At 42.7% G+C, this 21,743-nt stretch overlaps 1 protein-coding gene across 10 annotated transcripts in view; it reads right to left on the bottom strand.

Annotated features, from left to right (window-relative positions):
• Positions 1–21,743, bottom strand: part of ATP11B (ATPase phospholipid transporting 11B (putative)) — an 88,862-nt gene that overhangs the window by 20,725 nt on the left and 46,394 nt on the right. For 9 of the 10 annotated variants that reach the window (XR_008330738.1, XR_008330739.1, XM_053390652.1 and 6 more), the window contains exons 14-28: positions 21,232–21,407; positions 20,202–20,270; positions 18,532–18,605; positions 18,282–18,385; positions 17,323–17,504; positions 15,822–16,025; positions 15,409–15,562; positions 14,792–14,894; positions 13,369–13,514; positions 11,910–11,969; positions 10,752–10,879; positions 9,070–9,208; positions 5,926–5,991; positions 5,325–5,428; positions 4,389–4,554 (exon numbers count right to left, since the gene is read on the bottom strand). Coding sequence is in view for 8 of the 10 variants with exons in the window: in XM_053390652.1 (XP_053246627.1) it covers positions 4,389–4,554; positions 5,325–5,428; positions 5,926–5,991; positions 9,070–9,208; positions 10,752–10,879; positions 11,910–11,969; positions 13,369–13,514; positions 14,792–14,894; positions 15,409–15,562; positions 15,822–16,025; positions 17,323–17,504; positions 18,282–18,385; positions 18,532–18,605; positions 20,202–20,270; positions 21,232–21,407 (1,875 nt within the window). In the remaining 2 variants the exon portion in view is untranslated. Of the gene's footprint in view, positions 1–4,388; positions 4,555–5,324; positions 5,429–5,925; positions 5,992–7,656; positions 7,735–9,069; positions 9,209–10,751; positions 10,880–11,909; positions 11,970–13,368; positions 13,515–14,791; positions 14,895–15,408; positions 15,563–15,821; positions 16,026–17,322; positions 17,505–18,281; positions 18,386–18,531; positions 18,606–20,201; positions 20,271–21,231; positions 21,408–21,743 lie in introns of those variants that run through there. The other variant, XM_053390658.1, reaches the window with a different exon arrangement.

Here is a 21,743-nt window from a genome sequence, read left to right as displayed (position 1 = left end):
GGGTGTGGAAAATAGGGATAGGCGAACCAAAAACCTGACTTACATCCCATCGTTTGTACCAATATTTTTAATTAAGAGGTTTCCTCCGTGGGTCATTTCTTCCCACAAAGTTTTACATAAGCTCTGGTACAAAAGCCAAGAGAAGGAGGTTGCACAGCAACTATGGACTGGTTTGCACATCATGGTAAGCCAGAATACAGTTTACTGTGACCATACAAATGCGCTCTCTCTCTCTCCTGGAGAGGAGCTTGAATCCAGTTTGCTCCTCCTTGGGGTTTTTTCCGCAAGTGTGGGATGGCAGCTAAGCAAAGGTTTGACTCAGCGTGTCGTCCAAACAAAGGATCATGGTTAAGGCCCCCCTGTCTCCTTGACCATGATTTGTAATCAAAGGACAAACCTTGGCTACTGAACATGGTTAAGGAGGAGTGACTTTAAGCACAATCTTAGGTTCGGACAACATGTTAAGTCAAACTATGGCTTAGCTACGAGGTCAAGAAAGCCAGGAAAGGAGCCATTGGGCTCATGCTAAGCCACAGTTTGGCTTAATGACACCTGCAAACTTGGCCGCTGTGAACTGAAGCTGCGGCTTTGAGCCCAAAAGGAACATTTTACAGGCACACAAAACGGGAAACAGAAAAAAGCACACCCTTAGCAGACTCCCCACAAACTATTCTTCATTAATAGGAACTGGAGCACATAATTTTAATTTAAGGCTTTTTCAAATGCCATTGTTGGTGAGTGTTTCTATTAGTACGTTAACACTCCACACTGTAAGTGAGGGGACCTGTCTCTACAGAGGATGGATTTGAAGCCATTTATGATTAATGGAGCTACTATTTATTTCATATTTTCATCAGTTATTGGCATCGCTCACGCACAGCAAATCAACACTAAACACATTTAATGCTTTATTACTTAAGCATGAAAGCTGCAAGCTATAAAAATCGTTAGGGGGTGTGTGGTTCAAGCACTCTTGTTGTGGCACAAGACTAATTGTATAGTTAAATCACACAAGCGGCTGAACAGTAAACATTCACTTCAGCTGTTTTAATGTCACTTCGGAACAGCTAGATGTCCGCCTTCAACTCTGACTCCCTAGCCATAAACTGACATGAAATTCATTATTATTATTTTTGAAAAAGACACAATGTGGGTCTCATTGCATTCTCCTTTACAGCTAAATGCTCAGTGTTCGGTTCCAAATATATTTTTTCTCCTTTTCTGAGCTGAAAATAGCATCTTAAATGCCAGCTTTAGTCAGGTAAAATAAATCTAGCTTAACAACTGATGAACTTAAACAGGAATTTCAGATAATGCATTAAAGTGGTGTGAATATCAGCAGAGAATTCTTTAATCTTCTCTCAAATGCAGGACTAGTTGTCACTTATCAACTGTGTCTGGGCTATACCAATTCAGAAAACAGGGGGGCTGAGGTGATGTATATGCAAGATATTTATATGGAAGACGGCTCAGACTAGCACATCAAACGGGAGGATTCTAGCCTAGCTGTCTTCTCCCTGATGTGTCAGTTTTCTAGGTATAGGGGTAAACCCCAGTCTAATGTGGTGTAGTTCAGATACAGGATTGTTGCCTCTGCGAGAGTCCCACCATTGTCCACAATGTTTGGATACTTTTTGTAGAAAGGTCGTTAGAAAATTTAACAATAAAGTTCAATAAAAACAATAAAGATCAATTAAACTGAGATGTAACGAGTCACTTGCATGATGAGTTAAGTATGGCAGGCGTAAGACTGCTAGGAGAAACAGAAGTACTGCCCTAAAGTGACCATGTTTGATTATCACCTCCTGAGAAAGTATTTTGTATTAGAGGGTTGCCTGCAAAAAAGTAGTTAGAGATACAATCCAAATGCATGGAATGAATTTTGCATCCCTTGCACTTAACTAAACTCACATTTATAACTGTTTTAAACATGTCTTAAGGCATGACTCAGTATGGTTGGGAAGGATGAGACTGATTTCAATAGGCTGTATGCAAACAACAAGGAAATATGACTGGTGTTTTCAGATACAGCTCAAATGAGACATTCCATTATTGCACAAAATACAGATCACATTTTATTAACTGCACATCACAAATTGCTGGAGGACCATTCAAGGTCTTGAAAGACCACTGATAATTATATGCAGATACTAGCCGCTGTGTTGGCAGTCGTGTTTAAGAAATACCTAGAACTGGACTTTCCTAGCAACTGCCCCTTGTACAGCATCACAGGTGGTTAATGGACCGCCTACCAAGTTTAAGCTGAGGAAAATAAACATCTAAATGGAACTGAATTCCTAAAGCACAAAACAATGATTCACACACCCTGGGCTGGATCCAGGCTTCCTGTGAACTGAGTTCTGCTTGTAGGGAATACCTGCTGGAGAAAAGCAATTTTCGCCAATTCTTCTTTCCTCCTGTAGCCCTGTGTCCTATGAAAAGCGGCCCCAGAGGGTTGGGAACTCCCCCACAAACAACATGGAAGATGGTGCAGAGAGCTGCAGAGTGAACTGGAGTCTCCCTGCTTTTCCTACACTGGGAGCCCCTACAGCAGTATTTCCCGAATATGGGTCTCCAGCTGTTTGGGGACTACAATTCCCATCGTCCCTGACTACTGGTCTTGCTAGTTAGGGGTGATGGGATATGTAGTTGGAGACCCACGTTTGGGAAACACTGTTCTACGGGATCCAAGCCAATGATCCCCCCCCCCCGCTAGTTGCATATGGAGTCTACTTCCAAGACAAATAAGAAATGAATTACAGATACTGGAAGTGCTGGAGGAGGCTTCCTGCGGCTTACAGACCTACAATTCAAAGCAATACACAAGTCACTCTGATTGGACAGAGTGTTATTCTGTGCCACAACATGCTCCGGTCTTCAGGAAGGCATTGTTTATAATGGGCTGTATTGTGGAAGACAGAGTTGTTAAGTACAGGTTCTGAATAGCCACTGGCGCAGTTTGAGACTTTGTGGCACCCTGAATGCAAGAAGAGGATTGTTCTGTTTATCAAATAATCACACACAAAAAAACCAGGGATGGGGAAATACCAGCAGGAGACCAACCTTCACAAGCCTCACCCTAATACGAATCACCATGATGCTTCTCCATGCGTCATGTCTAGCAGGAGTAGTTTGTAAGAGGCCTAGGCAGGGCTCAAGGAGACTGCCTGCGCAAGGAGGAAGAAGCTACTGGGAAGGGGTTCTCTCATGTAACTCACTAAAAGACAGGACCTTCTACTGTTTGGCGGCACACAGAGGAAGCGCTGCCTCTACATCATCTTCTTATACTTGGCTCTGCTTGTCTGGGAAAGGAAGAATCTACTGTGAATTCAGCTGCCATCCGCTGAATGCGGAATAGTGCATCTGTATAGTTAACGGGCAATATTAGCACACATGTGTGTGTGTGTATATAGAAAGGGCACATTTGTTGCCTAAATGGCTCTGACCAAAAAGTTCCCTGAGCTTGAACCGAGACTCAGAATGCTTAAGATGCACATTTATAAGACATGCTACCATGTCAGCAATGGCTGATCTCCCACTATGACTTAAATGCCGGAATCCACGGAACATGACCCAGGAACTAGTGGCTACTGACAGCATTGAAACAGAGCCCCAAAACGACAGGAGCACTAGAGCAGGAGGCCGTTACAGAGTACTTTGGGCTGCCAAGGATCAAGAGGAAACGTGGTATAGTATCTGGTGATCTGACAAATGCAGAGGGTTGGGTTCACAAACCAAATTTTAGACATCTCCCCAGATCCATTGCAGATTATAGAGCCCAGGCTTCCCGGGGTCTGGCCTCATCCAAAACAGATCCATAATTGCCTCAGCTCTGTCATGGCGTTACTTGAGGAATTACAATCACATACACATGCCTTTTCTGGACAATGTCCTAGGGGCAAGGGGGAAATAATGGGGGCAGATCCAGGCACAGGAACTATGATCCAAGGTGCTGTGCATGCAAGAGGAGCTGAGAATTGTGGGGAAAGTAGTTCCCCTGATGCTGTAATCATGTGGATTATCAAATCATCCTCAGTGAGGAGTTGCAGTGATCCACTTGTGACTAAAAGTAAAGTGAGCTAGACTGTACCTGGAAGAATTCGTAAGACCTTAAGCAAGAATATTTATCCCTGAAAATTTCCATCCCTGGCAATCATCACACTTTCACTCCCATTCTAGTCAAGAGACTAACAAAAGAAAAAAAGCCATTTACAATCTTCCATGTAGAAGGAGATTTCTATTTTACGCACAGCAGCATCACAGTAATTCATCTGAGAACTGCAGGAAAGGTTTCATATGCAGAGAAAAGTTCATTAGACTTGCAGGGGGTCTCCCTGGTAAAGCCTCCTCTTTTAATGTTAGAAAAACCACATGTAGGTGCAAGTTACCTGGGCTTTTTCTGTACTTGTGGGCTGCAGGTGTCTGTACAGTACTTTTTTCACAATATCGAAAAACAAACAAGTGACAACTATGATGATTATGGCAAACCAAGCAGAGCCACTGGAGAGCAACTGGACAAATACGAAGTACATGTCTTGGGTGTGCAAAAATGGCCTGGAATAGTAAGAACAAGTTACAGGAAAACAGATGAATGAACAAAAACAAATCAATTTTTACCACTGGCTAAAACAGAAAAGCATGCACAATCCCACACCCCACCTGCCCAGCAAGGCACCAGTAGCGGAAGACTCACATTTTATACTATTTTCTAGGGGTAGCTTAAAATTTCTGGTACCAGTCATCACTCCTTTTTTTGTCTTTTGAGCAGATTTTGGGAATGGCTATCTAACACACCGTTGGGATGTGTGCGTGTTCACTGACTCAAGTCCTGCGATGCTCCTTGGTTCTAGAGCATCTAGATCAGCGGTTCTCAACCTGTGGGTCCCCAAATGTTATTGGACTACAACTCCCATCATCCCTGAGCTCTGGCCTAGCTAGCTAGGGGTGATGGGAGTTGTAGTTCAACAACATCTGGGGACCCACAGGTTGAGAAAGGCTGATCTAGATGATATACCACTGAAATACTACCCACCATTTTTTTGATCCATGGGGCTGTGACTTGCCTGCTCAGGGGAGTACTTGAAAGAGCCAATAACAGCAATCCAAGTTTCTTGGGCACATGCATATGTACGGTGATCCTGCATTCTGCTTTTAAAACCTGTCACTTAACTTATTCCCATCAATCCACTTCACTGCATTCACGGCAAATGTTCCCCTCCCACCCCCTGCACATAGCACAGACTACAAGATATTGACACTTCTGTTGGGATGCAAACACACACACACACACACACACACACACACACACACACACACACACTTACCAGATAATTCCCCCATAGAACAAGGAGAATACAAAGTAAAAGACAATGGAACCCCAGGTAACAAAATGGTTTATCCAGGTCCAGAAATGAGTCTCTAAAGCCATCTAAAAGCAAAAGAACACAACAAAGTTGGCAAAAAATCACCAAACAGAAAATACATTTAATTAGTATAAAAGTGGTCCCCACTCTTTAAGGGGGGTTCACCATAAGGCTGCGCAGTTGTTGGAAAAAAGCAGTGCTTCCTCTTAGGGTTCACTGGGAACTACACCATTTTTCCAACTGGTGTATTCTTTTAAAGTTTGCCTGAGAACTCCAAAGCCAAGGAGATCCCTTCGAAACAACCCAAATCCAAAAATGTATTTGACACGGGATGCCTACTTTCTTGGCCTCACTGAAAGGTGAAATTTTCAATGTGAAAATGAAAAATGGTGAAAAGTTAGATGACTAATTCAGTTCAGCCCTAGTTTACATCTAAATCTGGTTGTTCTTGAAGATTCAAGAAAAAGCCAGAAAAGGCGCGTGAAAGCCTCACTTTCTAAACCGTTAGGGAAATCTAAGACAATTAAACGTGCATAGCAAAGTCACAACTGTGTTACTATACCTTCATTGTCACTGTTATAACCATAACCGTGAAAACCAGAGTACCAAATGTCCAGTTTCCAAACATCTGTGAAAGGAGAAAGAACAAGATGCAGTGTGTTTAAAGCAGATGAAAGTTACTTTAACTCCCCCCGCCCGCCCGCCCCCGTGAATGCAGCTACAAGTGATGCAACTACACTGGTCAAACTAATTCTACTGAAAGCACAGAAATGCAAAACGCTAACTATTCAGTAAGGCAAGAGGGGAAAGTGCAAAGCAAAACAGGGAAGAGGAGTATGAGTTACAACATTCAGATCCCCACCAGACAGCCAATTATACGTAAACACCAGGCTACTGAAAAATTCTACAGCAGTGGGAAAGCAAGTAGCCTTTAATTACTGGGGCTGGGATATTTTCCTTTCAATGCAGCATCACATTTAGATTTTGCAAACCAGAGCCTGCAAAACTCAAAAATAATGGTCGGCACTTATTTCAAGGATCAACTGTACAACAATTTAGAGCAAGGCTATGCAGACTTTTCTGAAAGAAACAGTGTGAACTAAGAGAATTCAGGCACATGTCCATCAGTTGTGGTATTTGTATCCCTGCTACAATAAATGCAATCACTCCAAGTATGTAATCATTCACATCCTCCCATCTTAAATCTGAACCAGATAGCTTTGTTGTTGTTTTGGGATATACTCCCTGGACTCTGCTATCAAAATCTGACCACATATTTTTAACTGCTACCCTTAATGACCACGAAGTCTTAAAATATTGCTGTGTAGATTAGATGAAGGTGTGAGAAGATGCATTTCATCTCACGGGTCATTCCGAGGATTACCAGAATGGAGACAATGAAAGACTCTAGCCAGAAATGTACAAGGAAGGAAAGAATATTCTACTAAATTGTATTCAATGGAAACCTATAGAGAAGCAAGGGATCTTCACTTCACCCCTTTGCCACACACTGGAGGAAACCAAGTACATGGAAGTTGCTGGCTGGGCATCTTCAGCCCCAACACAATAGCTGCTTTAAAGAAAAGAACTCATGTCAACTATGAGGCTTATTTGTTGAGATGCTCAATATGAAGACACCATAGTCGCCTAAAGAGGAAATTTATCCCACACCCCATTTCTTGGTTTGCCCTTCCAATTTCTCCCTAAAAACTGTACAGCAAACCCTCTTGAGAGCTACCAAAAACTGAAAACCAGGAGCACTGCTGGGCTCACTTAAAAGTGTGGCTTGTGTCCTGCCCCCACCCAAAAAACACTTAATGGAGGACTTGTCCACAAAGACTCCCCCTAGCAAGCAAGCAAGCAGGAGGCACTTCTGACCAACAGCTTGTGGCTATGGTGATACTATTCCACAGAGGAGCGCTAGATGACAGTAAACACCCGAAATCAGCAACAATTTTTTTGGAGGGGGGGATGAAGAGAAGCAGCCCACACTTGGGCAGCAGTTATGCTCATCTGCTCTGTGCTCAGCATTGTAAAAAATACACTGCCAGTCTGTTTACACAGATAGTCTTTTAATACTGTGTTTAGTACAAAGGTTTCTTCATCTATTCCAGGATTATAATATAGAAGTACTTCTAGAGTAAAATTACACTTAACACATAAAGTGTCTATCCATCACACGGTGCTGCTGTCACCTGAAGTGAGACACAGACAGACAGACAAACTCTTGCCACCATTTATTTTTGAATGTATTCATGGAGGATACATGCTGCATTCTTCACCACATATACAAAGACACTGTATCTGCTTATTTTTGTATCGCTCTTCCTACAACACAGACTCTTACCATTTGCCTGTTAGATTTCAACATCTGATGACATGCACAGCGTGAAAAAGGGGGGGGGGAGAAAACTAAAAGATCAAATTGAAGTACAGTATGACAGAGTAAGGCTATGAAGTAGAGAGAGAGAGACAGAGGAGATAGATAGGAAAGAGAGAGAGAGAGAGAGGCAGAGACATTCACAGAAAAACATTCTCTTAGCTTCAACTGTGCCAAAATTCTTGGTTGAAACCACTGTGTCCCATTCTACCGCAGATTTCAGGTTGGTTAAAAGGATCTCATGGGGAGGGAAAAGAAACTCTGCCTGCAGTGCAACTATGACCCCTAACAAATAAGCATTTAGCCACAGCTGATGCATGGCCAAACTCCTCCTTATCGCTTGACAGGGTAAAGCCAAGCTGTACCCTGGAGTGATTTTTATTGCGGCAGATGGGGACCATCAAAACCCTCAGTCTCACATTCAATGTGGACAGGCTAGGAATGGCTTAGGAAGCAACCGAAAAAGGAGCTCCTGGAGGCTCGAATTGACTACTGAATTAGTTCAGCTATGGTACCAAGGTTGCCAAAAATAGGTGAATTTTGCTGCAGTGACATGGATAGCACAGAACCAAGTTTCTGAATTCTGTTGTGGGACGCCACCACTAATTGCCACTCCCCGATCCTATGCATGCACAGACAAGGAGGAAAGCAGACACAATCCTCCTTCACTGCTAAATGGAAGAAATGTTGTGACTAAGTTATAAACCCATAAGTTCTTATTCCAATGGCACTTCCCCCATAAACTTGCCTGGTAGCCTTAATGTAATTCCCAACCTCTCAACCCGCCTACATCCAATTTGAAATACAGGAAAGAGTAATGCAATCACCCCGTAAGGATTAGAGAGAACATTTGTCAGCCCAATTAACACAGTTAAGTGCTCTGTAAAAGTATTTTGAGTTATTCGCCACCATATCAAGGCACTGAGTGCACTGACATGGTGATCCTCAAGTTGGGCAAGCCAACAGCATTTTTAACATTTCCAAACAACTGGCCACATGATAACCACAATGATAAACACAAAGACCATTATGCTCTGCTATGATCTGGGCAGCCCAAAAACAAGAGCTCTGAGTTATGCACGTGGATGTACCCTCACATTATTCTTGTTTAGAAGACCACCATATGCTTTTGCACACTTACAATGGTTGATTTAGCCCCGGCTGCATGAGAGGTCAAAGCCTACAGAAAATCGTATTTAAATAGCTTAAGACACCCATGGTTTAAATATGCCTGACAAGTGATTTTGTCGTCAATGGAACATAAACTTCCCAGAAACGTTACAGGTGCTTGTGATTTCTCTATCGTAAGTGTGCATTCTACCTTACCTGGCCATTTCCCAGCAATGAAGTGTCTTCTCCCATCAGAATATATGAGCCAAAGAAGAAAACAAAAGCATGAACGAATCCCAGGAAGGTCCAGTAAAGGAAAGGCTTAAAGCCCAAGTGGGCATTTTTACTGATGTCTCTGTAAAGGGAAAAGGATACAAGGCCTTTACTGCTACTTTCCAATTAACAGAAAGCCCATTTTAATTCTGTATGCACTTGAGATACAATCACCACTGCATCAGAGAGCACCTCTTCTGGTAAAACCATAAAAACGTTCTCTAGCCACCTGAGATGCAATAGGATAAACATCTGATAGTGTCGCTGCAAAATTAAATGATGTACTGACCTTGCGGCCTCCAGGAACATTCCCTATGAGTCAGTTTCCCCCATTTGTCAAAATACAATTGGCTTGATTGATGAATTTATGGGAGCCAGGACTTAAACAGATAAACTGACCTTTTAACAGATCAAGCAGTACATTTCAAGCTTTGAAACCAGAGGGCTTCACAGGTTCTTAGCTTTTGCAGCTCTGTGGTGATGTGGTTCAGCCCAGTCTCTCAAAAGAAATAATCTCTTGGCATTCTTTAGCAAAATTCTTAAATTAACAAAACCTAGGATTCAAATGTTAAGGGTAGCGTCTCCTTAGTTTTCAGAGTGGAATGGAAACATCTGTGACTGACCTCCCTCAACAAATGAAGGCAGCCAGCTATCCATCCTGACATTTGATTTTGAAGTTTTACTCCGTACCCGATTTGAAGAATGAAAAGTACCATGGCAGGTTCAATAGTTTTCCAAGCAAAGAAAACTATTTTGCGTATTCTGAGTGTCATTCTGTCAAACAGATGAGAAGATGTTCTATCATACTATCAGAGAACGGAAAGGAAAGGACAGCTTTTTGGTGTTCCCTGCACCGACACAAACGTTCCTGAACATTATTAAAAACTGACCTCGTGAACATGTGGTTGCCTTATAGCAGGGGGTGGGGAACCTGTGGCTCTTCCGGAAGTTGCTGAAACTACAACTCCCATCATCTCTCGCGTTTGGGACCATGCTGAGGCGGATGGGAGTTGCAGTCCAGCAACATCTGGAGGGCCAGGGGCTCCCTAGTCTCAGAGTTACAGCCTGACCCTTGGACTCATTTAGCCCAGTGTTGCCTCCCTTTCTTTGCAACAGTCTCAGCCCAGTCCTGCCGTCATAAACAGGATATGGCTAGACTGAGCAAGGAATCTTCCATGTGCAAACTATATACAGTGGTACCTCTGGTTACAAACAATTTGTTCAGGAGGTCCGTTCTTAAGCTGAAACCATTCTTATCCTGAGGCGCACTTTTGCTAATGGGGCCTCTAGCACGTGATTTCCGTTCACATCCTGGGGCAAAGTTCACAACCAGGAGCAGCTACTTCCGGGTTAGCGGGTCTCATAACCTGAAGCGTTCGTAACCAGAGGTAACACTGTATTTGCCTTGATGACTGACTATGGCTCATCCACTTTTCACTTATTCAGTGTTCACAAGAAGAATATCTGCTAGTTACATGGAAACAAGCAGGCTGGGATCATCTAGTGCTGGTGCTTTTAACAGCTTCTGGTGCTGCTGTTTTTCTACCACTTGAGGTGGGGCGGGGGGGGGGAGTGCCCCATTACTCATTTATTAAGCACAGCCCCCTCCCCCCAGGAGAGCTTACCGATACAGCGTTGGCTTGCTGTGTAATACATGGGGATGCACGTGCTGTTCAAAAAGACTGTACATGAGGACTGGCAGGGAGGTGAAACAAATGTTGTACAAAGTCAGGTACACACTGTCGTACAGAGTCTGAAAAGCAGGAAAGGAGGGGAATTAGTGGTTCTGAAATGCAGAAACAGAAGACAGGACTTACGAGTCAAAAGTGCTCAGTTGCGAGCAATTCAAAAGCCAGGTTTTATTTCTATAAAACCAAAAGGCATCCAGTTCTATAACGTCAAAGATACACCACAAAACCAATATGCCCCCATTCCCTCACTGCAGCTTACTTACAGTGATGCTTCAAACCACAAGAACTAGTGAATGTTACGAGTTCATCATGCTCTAAATGTGTTTTCAGCTTCCTAGCACAAGGCAACCTCTTTTGAAGTTTCTTGTAGACCCTAACACCTCAGGGAAAGGAAAAAGATTGGCACCCAACCAACTGGTACAAAGATGGGTATCACTTCACTTTGTGCATCTCAAATTCTGTAGGGCAAAGTCTTTAATGACCCTTGAGGCTATTTTCACATTGAAAATAAAAATCTTCCCCAAAGACACAGAAGCGTTCTTGTATATTTCTATGACTTTACAAATGATAATTTTAAAGGTAGATAGACAAAAAAAAGGCAGGGGGGATAGAGAAGAGATGTGATACCAAGATGCTAAAGGTAAAGGACCCCGACAGTTAAGTCCACTCGTGAACGATTCTGGGGTTGCGGTGCTCATCTCGCTTTACTGGCTGAGGGAGCCAGTGTTTGTCTGCAGACAGTTTTTTCCGGGTCATGCGGCCAGCATGACTAAGCCGCTTCTGGCAAAACCAGAGCAGCGCACGGTAACGCCATTTACCTTCCCACCAGAGCGGTATCTATTTATCTACTTGCACTTTGACGTGCTTTCGAACTGCTAGGTTGGCAGGAGCTGGGACTGAGCAACAAGAGCTCACCCTGTCAGGAACCAAGATGATACTTAAGGGTTATTTGGCTGTAGGAACAGTCATTCTGTTTTAGCTATCGTATAATATAAAATATTCTATTTTTCTTTCTCTCACTTCTCTATATCCACCCATAAATGCATTGGGGTGGGGTGAGGAACTGGAAGAAATATTCAAATGAATACTTACTTGTTGTGAAAACAAGCAAAAGAATTGATATAAAAACTGTGGTGTAATAAAGCACACATTCTGGAAAACAAAAAGTGAAGCAGAACCAGTTAAGCGACATCAAGCAAGTACAGCATATCACGGATATTGAAACGGGTCTAAGTTTATATAGGCCACTAGCCATAATGTTTAATTAGGAATCCTAGGAGGAACAGAGCAAATCCCAACCTTACACAGATTTTTAATCCTGGACACTATCGAATTCAGGATCAGGGTAATAAGATACAGCTAGCTAGGACACACTGGTTGGACTAAAAAGGAAATTAATGTGGGTAATATTTATGATACACTAAAATGCTCTCCTTTATCTCAGATACCATCGTTTCCATTACCAAATAAAGAATCTCAGGTCCTAAGTCTACACTAGAGTGAAGACTTAACAGCTCTGACAATTATGGTTTACAAATGGAGAGCATGTGGACCCTGCGCCCCCCCCCCCGGAGGGATCCCTCCTTCCTTATCTATTGACCATGGTTTTTCATTATGTGTCCATCACATGGAGGCCACAGTTACCTTATAAAACTAGGTAAAGTATGATCACATCTTGTGCACGATGAACTTGCACAATTTCAACCTTGTGTGGTTGAAAGCTGGCCAGCTCAAATCCTAAAAATTAATTGCACATAAGGCAGAGAGCTAAAAAGCTACTTTTGCACTGGGTTTTCCCGGCGTGGAAAGAGATGTTAAGCTCTCATACTTACTTCCTGGGCTCCGGGATGCTCTTGTGAGATTTCACAGGAACTCGGATGGCCCTGCATCCCAGAGCCTGGAAAGCAAGCTGGCAAGCCGGAAAGCTCTTTGCCTTGCTTGGAAGGTAAGGTTCACCATATGGGGGTGGTTCAAGTATATACACATTTTTTGCGGTAGATGTGCCATCCCTGGAATGTAACCCCTGACCCATGACATGATACTACTGTACTGAAACTACCTGGTTTGCAAACCATGCCGTTTAAATGACAATCATTTTCAGCTTGAATTCCAAGTTAAGGGAAGGGAAGTTACTATACTCTTATCCCATCTGCAAACCCCAAAAGGCTTATCTGGAAGACCAGAGGGCGTTCTTGAACAATGCACGATGGAGCAAAAGAAGAAGAAGAAACAGGAAAATTTCCTTCTCTAACATAAAGTTCCAGACTGAGTCAGTTAAAGGTATCTCAGCTCTGCCAATAAATGTTAAGAATGCAAAGTACCATGCTGAAGACAATTCCATATTGTAGCTTTGAATGATGTGTGTGGCAATTCAGAGTCCTTAAAAGACCAGCAGTGGATAACTTCTGAAGTTATGTGTTTGGTTAACAGAGGTCCTGTTTAGGTGTTTCTGAATGTTCTTCCACCTGGTGCAGTTAACCTTAAGGAAGTACCATCAGAACAAAATGTTTCTAGCAACAGAAAGATGCAGTCATGATCTGCAGGAACTTACCTTGTAAAAAAAGTACTGTACAAGGGTTGCTATTCTAATATAATAAAGGTGGCCGTGGACCAAAAGTAATTTGGAAAGAAATTTAAATCTTGCAATTGCATAGTCACTGTTTCTTACAGCTTGTCTTCCTTCTTTACCCATAATACCTGTAATATATGGAGAAGAAAAGAAAAATTAAGGTGCCTTTATCACCTGCCCCCGAGGCATGCAAAAATCAAAGGCAGTGGCCTGAAACACAGTAAAACTAGCACAAGCAACTGGAAAAAATGACTAGAAGAGTGTCAGGTCTTGCATGTGTAAGGCTGTGTGGTTGCTGTTGCTGTTGTTGTTATCTAGTCTGGGGCTTTTAATAACAACAAGCCCATTAATGCTCAGTTCCTTACTGCAAGAATGAACTCAATTTATGTAGCACAAGTTTCTAAAAAACCACTTGCCTGTTGGTTTGGATTAGAAATAAAAAGGCCACATGTAATTAGCATCACTGTGTGAGAGCAAGTAGGTGAATAAAAATGAAGGCTTCTAATTTTTGCAAGAAAATACTGGTGTAGTATTTTCTCTGTGTAAATGGTCTTCTAGAACAGATTCTGCCCAACTCTATGCACTGTCTTATAGATGCTGTAGTGCTACAGAAAAGGGCTGGTGCTCAGCACCTCCTTCTGGCATTCTGAATTGTTGCAAGTGTGTATTGAATTGTATTAATTCATCAATGGGTTTTTTTTGTATGCTACTGCATTTTTGATACTATTATAGTGATTGTGATGTTTGCTAATTTTCAATGTCATTGCCATTATTGTGAGCTGCTTTGAGCACAATAATGGAGTGGAAAGCAAGCCAAGCGTCTACAAAGTAAGGACACACAAACTGAAGTCCCACGTATGCTCTCCCCCCCCCCTTCTTTACATAGGTATTTCCCCTATTTTCTTTTTGGCGCCAGGAACTTGAAGGTCAATGGAAGGGCTGCTTCTGCAGACTGGCATTTTCACCATCTGCTAGCCCCTTCCGTCACTTCCCCCTGGGAGAACCTGGACTGGGTCATATATTCCCAGGGGTCAGAAGACGCTGCCTCCCCCCCCCAGCATATCACCCAAAATCAGCCTTCCTCAACTGGGTGCCCTCTGGATGTTTTGCGCTACAACTCCCATCAGCACAAGCCAGGCACCAGGCTGAGGAAGGCTGGTCTAAGCTATATCATACCTTTGCTTTAAAAATTGTAAGCCTCTTTAGAAGAAAACCTTGGCTAAAAGGGAGCTATAAATACATTTTTATATGTCATCCGTGTGCAGACAGAGCCTCTTGTTTATCCCCCAGGTCTTTTGTGCACAAAGCAGATACGTATCATAACTCCACTTATTGAATGCAAGGAGACTCTGAAGACTCCAAAACAAAAAACCTAGATAGAACTGCACAATGAGAAGGCTCTTACCTATCCCAACATGAGCTTCCTGTATCATGCTCACATCGTTAGCTCCATCTCCTATAGCTAATGTGATAGGCTTCTCTGGAGAGGTTTTCAACAGCCGCACAACCTGTACAGAAAAACAGGGTTTTAAAAAATGGAACCCCAGGTACTGCCTTTTGGGGGTTTTTGTGGAGCTGCTCAAATAACAAAATGCCATTAGCAAAGTCAGTAGGCAGGACAGTAATTAAGAATCCACCAAACCTTGCATACATTAAAAAAAATATACACTTTAAGCTCCTTGGGGTAAGGACCTACCACCTCTGTTCTCCGGACACAGATTAAGGGAGTAATGTATTATTGGATGGTAGCTGGAAGTCTAATTTTTGATGCCTAGAGTAAGAATGTGGGCTGTAATGTTTTCACATGTTTCATGCTTGCTCTATAACCACTCAAGTGCGAGATACTACGTCAGTATAGAGTACTTGAATGGGAGATAGGAAGGGAGTGGCTATGCTGCTGTTTGGCTCTCAACCAGTCCATTAGCAAGGGATTAAATAAATAACAGAGGATGCTGCAAGTGTTGAGGGCGCCTCCACAGCAGATCGTGGCTGCCAGATGACCCTGCAACCTGAGCAAATTACCTTTGCTTTCTGCAGAGGCGCCATGCGACAGCACAGGACGGCAGAGCAATTTCTGCAGACTTCCATGAAGAGCTTCTCATGCTGCCTGAGTGCGAGGGAGAGGCTGGTCCCGTCCACCACCAGCCCATGCTGGATTACATGGTCCTCCTCTATTCTAACAAGGGAAGGAGGAAATGTTACTGCTTGCAATCCATTCCTCACCCCCACCCCTTTTGCTGAAGACCAAATCCTCAAAAGAACCCGAAGGACAAAGATTCCCTCTCCCTTCCCAAAGCAACAGGCTTGTTAGCATCAGGTGAAGAGTCATGCAGCAAAGACGGGAGAAGCAAAGCGACTGGCTTATTTATGTATCGAGGGAGTTCTGCATTAAGAGCTGTTAACATTATCCACCCAGACACAGCACAGCATTTTACCTTCTGGCTAGCTGCCTCAGCTGCTCTGCACATGTACTGTCTGATTTGTGTTGCACAAGTTCCAGGATGTTCATGGTTCTATGGAAGTGTCCGCAAGATAAACTGACACTGACAGCGGTTTCGTGCTTGTCGCCAGTGAGCACCCACACTTTAATACCTGCCAGTCGGAGGGCTTCTATGGTTTCCTGGACTTTGTCTTGGAGTCTGAAAGTAAAACAAGCCATTCTCGTCAACAATGCTACAACTGATTTGTTTATGATTATGTGTCTCACTGTGCTTGATTTAGTCTGGTTTCACTAAAGAAGCCCTGTTCTCAAATCACCGGAAGAGTTATTCTAGAAATGCTCTGGTTTCTGGGATTATCCTATCTGCAGTCCGCACACTCTCAAGCATACCTTTTCCAACCACAAATGTTTAAAAACCCTCCACAAATTCTCATTACGCTGAATTCCAGTTTTAATACCAAGTTCAGTGCTCTGTTTCAGGCTCCAGTAGAGTGCAGGTGGCACTGTGGTGTAAACCACAGAGCCTTGGGCTTGCCGATCGGAAGGGAGGCAGTTTGAATCCCCATGAAGGGGTGAGCTCCCGTTGCTCGGTCCCAGCTCCTGCCAACCTAGCAGTTCGAAAGCACGTCAAAGTGCAAGTAGATAAATAGGTACCGCTCCGGAGGGAAGGTAAACGGTGTTTCCGTGCACTGCTCTGGTTCACCAGAAGCAGCTTAGTCACGCTGGCCACATGACCCGCAAAACTGTCTGCGGACAAACACCGGCTCCCTCGGCCAGTAAAGCAAGATGAGTGCCGCAACCCCAGAGTCGTTTGCAACTGGATTTAACTGTCAGGGGTCCTTTAACTTTCACCGGTAGAGCTTATAATGCATATTATATATGTATATTATGTATATAATACCTGCACTAGCTTCAAGAGGCACCGATTGTCTTAGGTTTCTACACCAAGCCTTTACACACCTCACTTTTAAACATGTGTATTTAGTAACATACTTCACCAAATTCAATGAATGCTCATGCCTGCTACTGAAGTGGTCAGCGGACAATTCTAAGGAGAACTATTGCCAGGCATTTTTTCTAGTGTCAGGCTGGCTGGCACAAGGTATATAGCACAGCCACACAAGTACAATTTTCCAGCCACTGAACACCCAAGGTTTTGATGCCAAGAGCATTGATTTCAGCCCGATAGCTAGAAACTGCATGCTGCCTATTCACTTCCCATGATAGTATGGAGTTCAGAGCGAAGTTACTGCACTTGCAACTACAGGTGCAATGGCCCTGACTGTACTCTCTTGCATTCTGAGAGGGTGAGAAGCATCACAGACTCTGGCTACATGCACACAGCTTATCATGTGATTGAGGCGTGGGATATATGCTCAGATCACCCCCACAGGAAGGGAACCAATTCCCAATTTGCATGGAACAGATTAATTTGCAAGCTGCCCTGCAGTGGGCAGAAGTCCCACATCCAAATAATTAGTTCAGGTAGTACATACTTGTCTTCCACTCCTGTAGCTCCAAGCAGTTCCAGGTCATTTTCTATAAAGTTATACACCTCCGACAATCGCTCTTCCCGCTGTTGTAAAGCGGTTTTTGCCTCAAAAAGGCGTTTTTCAACTTCCTGATACTCCTTAGGGGTGAATTTTCTGTAAGCTACACACAGAGTTCTTAATCCTTTCTGTGAAAAGCAAAAAGGGTTACTTCAGCGTTAGACAGGCCCAGCTGACATCCATCAGATTTATAAGTGATTTACTGTTTTTACAAGCTGGGTAGTGACCCATTCTGTACTTTACTCTCTTTCATGTATTTTGCTTTGGTTTTGTTTGTCATGTGGTGTTAAATGAGATCTTGTACATGGCATATATTTTATGTGCGTTTGCGGTACAGAAATAAACAAATCATTGACACCCAGAGGCCTGTTGTTGCTGCCCCATATCTTGCAATAAACGAAATGAAGAGAAAGGGTAGGAAGAGCACCTGAAGGACAAAAGCAATGCAAAAACCAATTCCACAATACAACTGGTTGACCATAATCTGCAGGTGCTCTGGACAAGGCAACTTTCATTCTATTATTATTCAGATTCAAAAATGGGATAGCCCCCATCTCACTGCTCTGGCCTCTCGCAAGGGAGTGGCATTTTTTCAAGGTGTTCACATCACGGGAATGACAGTGGCCATAGGAGCCCATCAGCAGGGAGTAGCTGACACAAATTCAACTTTTACTCAACCCTGCCTGGGTGTCTGAGCTCACAAGCCCCTGAAGGAGACAGCAAGGAGCAGGGAATCCCCCATGTATGAATCAGCTCTTAGTCCCACATTGAACAGTCATCAATCTTCTGTATCCATAAGTCATCTGTGTCAACCACAGCACTAACTGGTTCTCAAGTTTTGCAGAAGTTTTACGTAGATATCTACTAACAAATTTTAAAGAAAAGCAAAAAACACTTGTACGTACCAAAGCAAATTCATCCACATGAATTCTGGTTTTTTCTACCTCTCCCCTTGTACTGCGAGGAAGAATAACGGATTCTGCACCTTTGGTGAATAAGAGCTTCTCACCTGCAAAGGATTTAAGTGTAAATCATGTTTACAGTTCATAGTAACCGGTTTAGCATCCAGAAGAGTCCCCAACAAGGAAACTGAGCAGGAATTTTTGGTTTTAAGAAGCAAGGTAAGGAGCAATAAATATGCATGATGTTTCTTACCTGATGAGCTTTCTACAATTACGCTCATTCTTCTGCGATTTGCATCAAACTCCAAAACATGTAGTAATTTGTACCTTCAAAGGAGAAAGATCATGTTTACAGTATGTATTAAAAAACTGAAGGCAAAAATATCAATACAGTATTACTTGTTAAACCTAACAAAGAGTCTTGTAGCACCTTAAAGACTTAACAAATCTATTATGGCACAAGTTTTTACAGACTGTACCATAATAAGTTTGTTAGTTACTTAAGGTACTCAAGACTCTTGCTGTTTGCTGCCCAAAACTAAGGCAGCTACCCCTCTAGAAATTGTTGAATCTAAAGAACCACAAGAGCTACAGAAAACTACATGTCTGCTGCTGCACTGATGAGGCTGGAGAAAAGAAGCAGTATTCTCCCAGCTCAGACACTGGGTGGATGCAGGAACAGGGAGCAGCTTTTAACCCTCAAACATGGATGAGGTGCCGAGACTCAAGGGCCATCTGAGACTCAAGACGCAGGTGTAGAGAAAGAATATGTGTACAGAAACAAGCATGTTTCTAGATATAATCCTTCTACCAAATCTCTACGTTTCTTGTGTTTACGTTCCTTGTGTTTTCAGAATTCCTTTCCTTCGGAGGGACTCAATTTAGGACCACACGCTTCTCTTCATTGTATATTAGAATATACACTTTGAAAAAAGCAGAATGCTCGCTACATATTTATCTGAACGTGTTTTAAAACACTGGAATGTTTTAAAGCTGTAACCTGTCAAGCAACAGTTAAAAGCAACAAGCTTCTCATTCGTGGCTTATGAAGAGCCACTGCCAATCAGACAAGAATGTATCTGTGACCGACATACAGCTATCATATTTCCAAGCAAACATATTATATAATTGGCATTTCCCCTCCCCACCTCATGCAGTTGCAATGTATCATAGATAATGACTAAATAAGCTAACTATGGTGTAGATATTGCAATCAAATCTGCCTTCAGGCCTGCCTCCATTTGTCATTTATGAATAATATGACATAACTGGACAAATTGATCAATAGGCATAATAAGTCCAACCAATGGCCCATCTAACTAAGTCTTGTTTAACCTCCACCCTAATATATAAGAATCTATAACTGGAAATGCCAGAGACTGAACTTAGGAGCCCAGTGAGTTTCCAGTTAAACTTGAAAATGGAAAGCGTATTGCTGGTGGTCAACAAAGACTTTCTCAAGGCAAATTTTTTAAAAATGTAGTATAAACATTGACAACTGGGAAACACTGGCCTGCAAGCTCTCCAACTGGAGAACAGCCTTTACCAAAGGTGTCATGGGCTTTGAAGATGCTCAAACTCAGGAAAGGGAGAAACGTGCTAAGAGGAAGGCATGCTTGGCAAATCCACACCGTGATCAACTCCCGCCTGGGAACAAATGTCCCCACTGTGGAAGGGCGTGTGGATTCAGAATTGGCCTCCACAGTCACTTACGGACTCACTGTTAAAACCGTGTTTATGGAAGTCAATCTTACTCAGCTTCAAGTGATTGCCAAAGAGATTTCTCCTCTGAGATTAAAGGCAAACCAAACTGCTTTTTGCTAAGAGGGCATAATGCAGATTGGTTTGATGTATCAACACTGATTGAGACACCTTACAGAATCTTAGCAGTCTGAGAAACATTATTACTACTTAATTACTAACCTTTCTGGCTTTCCACAGCTTTTAAGCTCCATACTTTCTGCGCTTGCTCCAGTAAACACAACACCAACCCTTAAAAATTTGGAAGAAAGAAGTCAGTTTAAAAAAGTGTTCCCATGAAAACAATTTGCTTGGATAATACCAAAAAGCATTATACTGCCCTGCTCCAGCAGGAAGAATTATCTTAGAAATAAAACAATATTTTAAAGAAGAATTAAAGTCATTGTACAAGCAATCGTGATTCCAGACATAGAACTAATCAGTAATACTTCTTAATTTCCCCTGGTGTGTCACTGGCCACGAATCAAGCTCAGAGATTATTGAGCTGTTTGGGGTTGGTATTCTTTTTCTAACATTTTTTCCGCAAATCTTTTGGTTCCTCTAAATATCATGGTACGTCTATTTCATCACCCAGGAGCTACATTTTGACTAAAAGCTGTAAGCTGCAAATTTTCTGTATTGGAAAATTATTGCTTTATTAAGGTTTATATTATTTCAATACAGTCCTTTATCCTATCAATGAAATAGTCCGTGTAATAATTTAAAACATCTAACAATACCCCCCTCTGTATATATTTGTGTATACATCATACAAAAACAGTACCGGTGGCTGACATTCCAGCTGACCTTGTCTCAAAAGCACCTTTTCATTAAAGGAAAGTTACCAATGAGGAAGGGATATAGCTTGAAGAGGAAAGGAAGGGGCTAAAAGTCACTGCTACCCTTCTGCCAGAGATCTGGCCTTGTGCAAAGTTCCTCTGGATGACGACCTTAAGTCACTACTTCATTATGCATAGCTGCTCCAGGGGCCCCATGAGATGTTAAAGAAAGTCATACTCTCTACCATGACCAACTGGCACTCCAATAGCTACGCTTGCTTTATGAGCTAAATCAAGGAAAGGCAAAAAGCTCGTTTCATCACTCTCCTTGCTCTTCCGGGCTCAACGGGACAAATGATGCAAGTTTCAACTTCTCCAGCGTTGCCATTTTTGCCTGCTAAATAATGCACAGAACCTTGGCTTCTAATCCTCACCTGCAGGCAGCTTCGACTAAAGCCTTTTCATCTGGGGAGGAGGCATAGTATTCCAGCTGAGAGGATATGCCATTGCTACGCCAAGGACTGTCACAAATGCCGTCAGTTTGGTCATTATTAATTTGTACCGTGTGACAGAGACAAACAGCTTTCAGGAAGATTTCTTCCTCTTCCGTCTGTTTTTAAAACATGAAGGCAAAACATGGTATTAATACAGGTTAACATAAAATTGACAAGCAATTCTTTTTATTCTTCTCTAAAGAAAGGAGTTACTAAAACCTGCGGAACTTTCAGACCAAAAGGGAAGAGAGGCAACTTCTCAGCAAACAACATAATCACTTTCTTCTCCTGAACCCTAAGACTGTGACACTTGTCTACTGCCAAACCTTGGAAATATCCAACCTGGCATCATAAAATATCCTAAATGCTGCAGGGTTATAGTGGATCCGCATCTTACAGCAAACATGGTGCTACCAATCCTTTGCAGCAGTGGTATTGTGAGCTCGGGCAAT

This window comes from Podarcis raffonei, chromosome 5 (genome assembly GCF_027172205.1).
Source record: "Podarcis raffonei isolate rPodRaf1 chromosome 5, rPodRaf1.pri, whole genome shotgun sequence".
Classification (NCBI taxonomy): Eukaryota; Metazoa; Chordata; class Lepidosauria; order Squamata; family Lacertidae; genus Podarcis; species Podarcis raffonei.
Note: the sequence above shows the minus strand (reverse complement) of the source record. Positions and strands in the feature narration are given on the sequence as shown.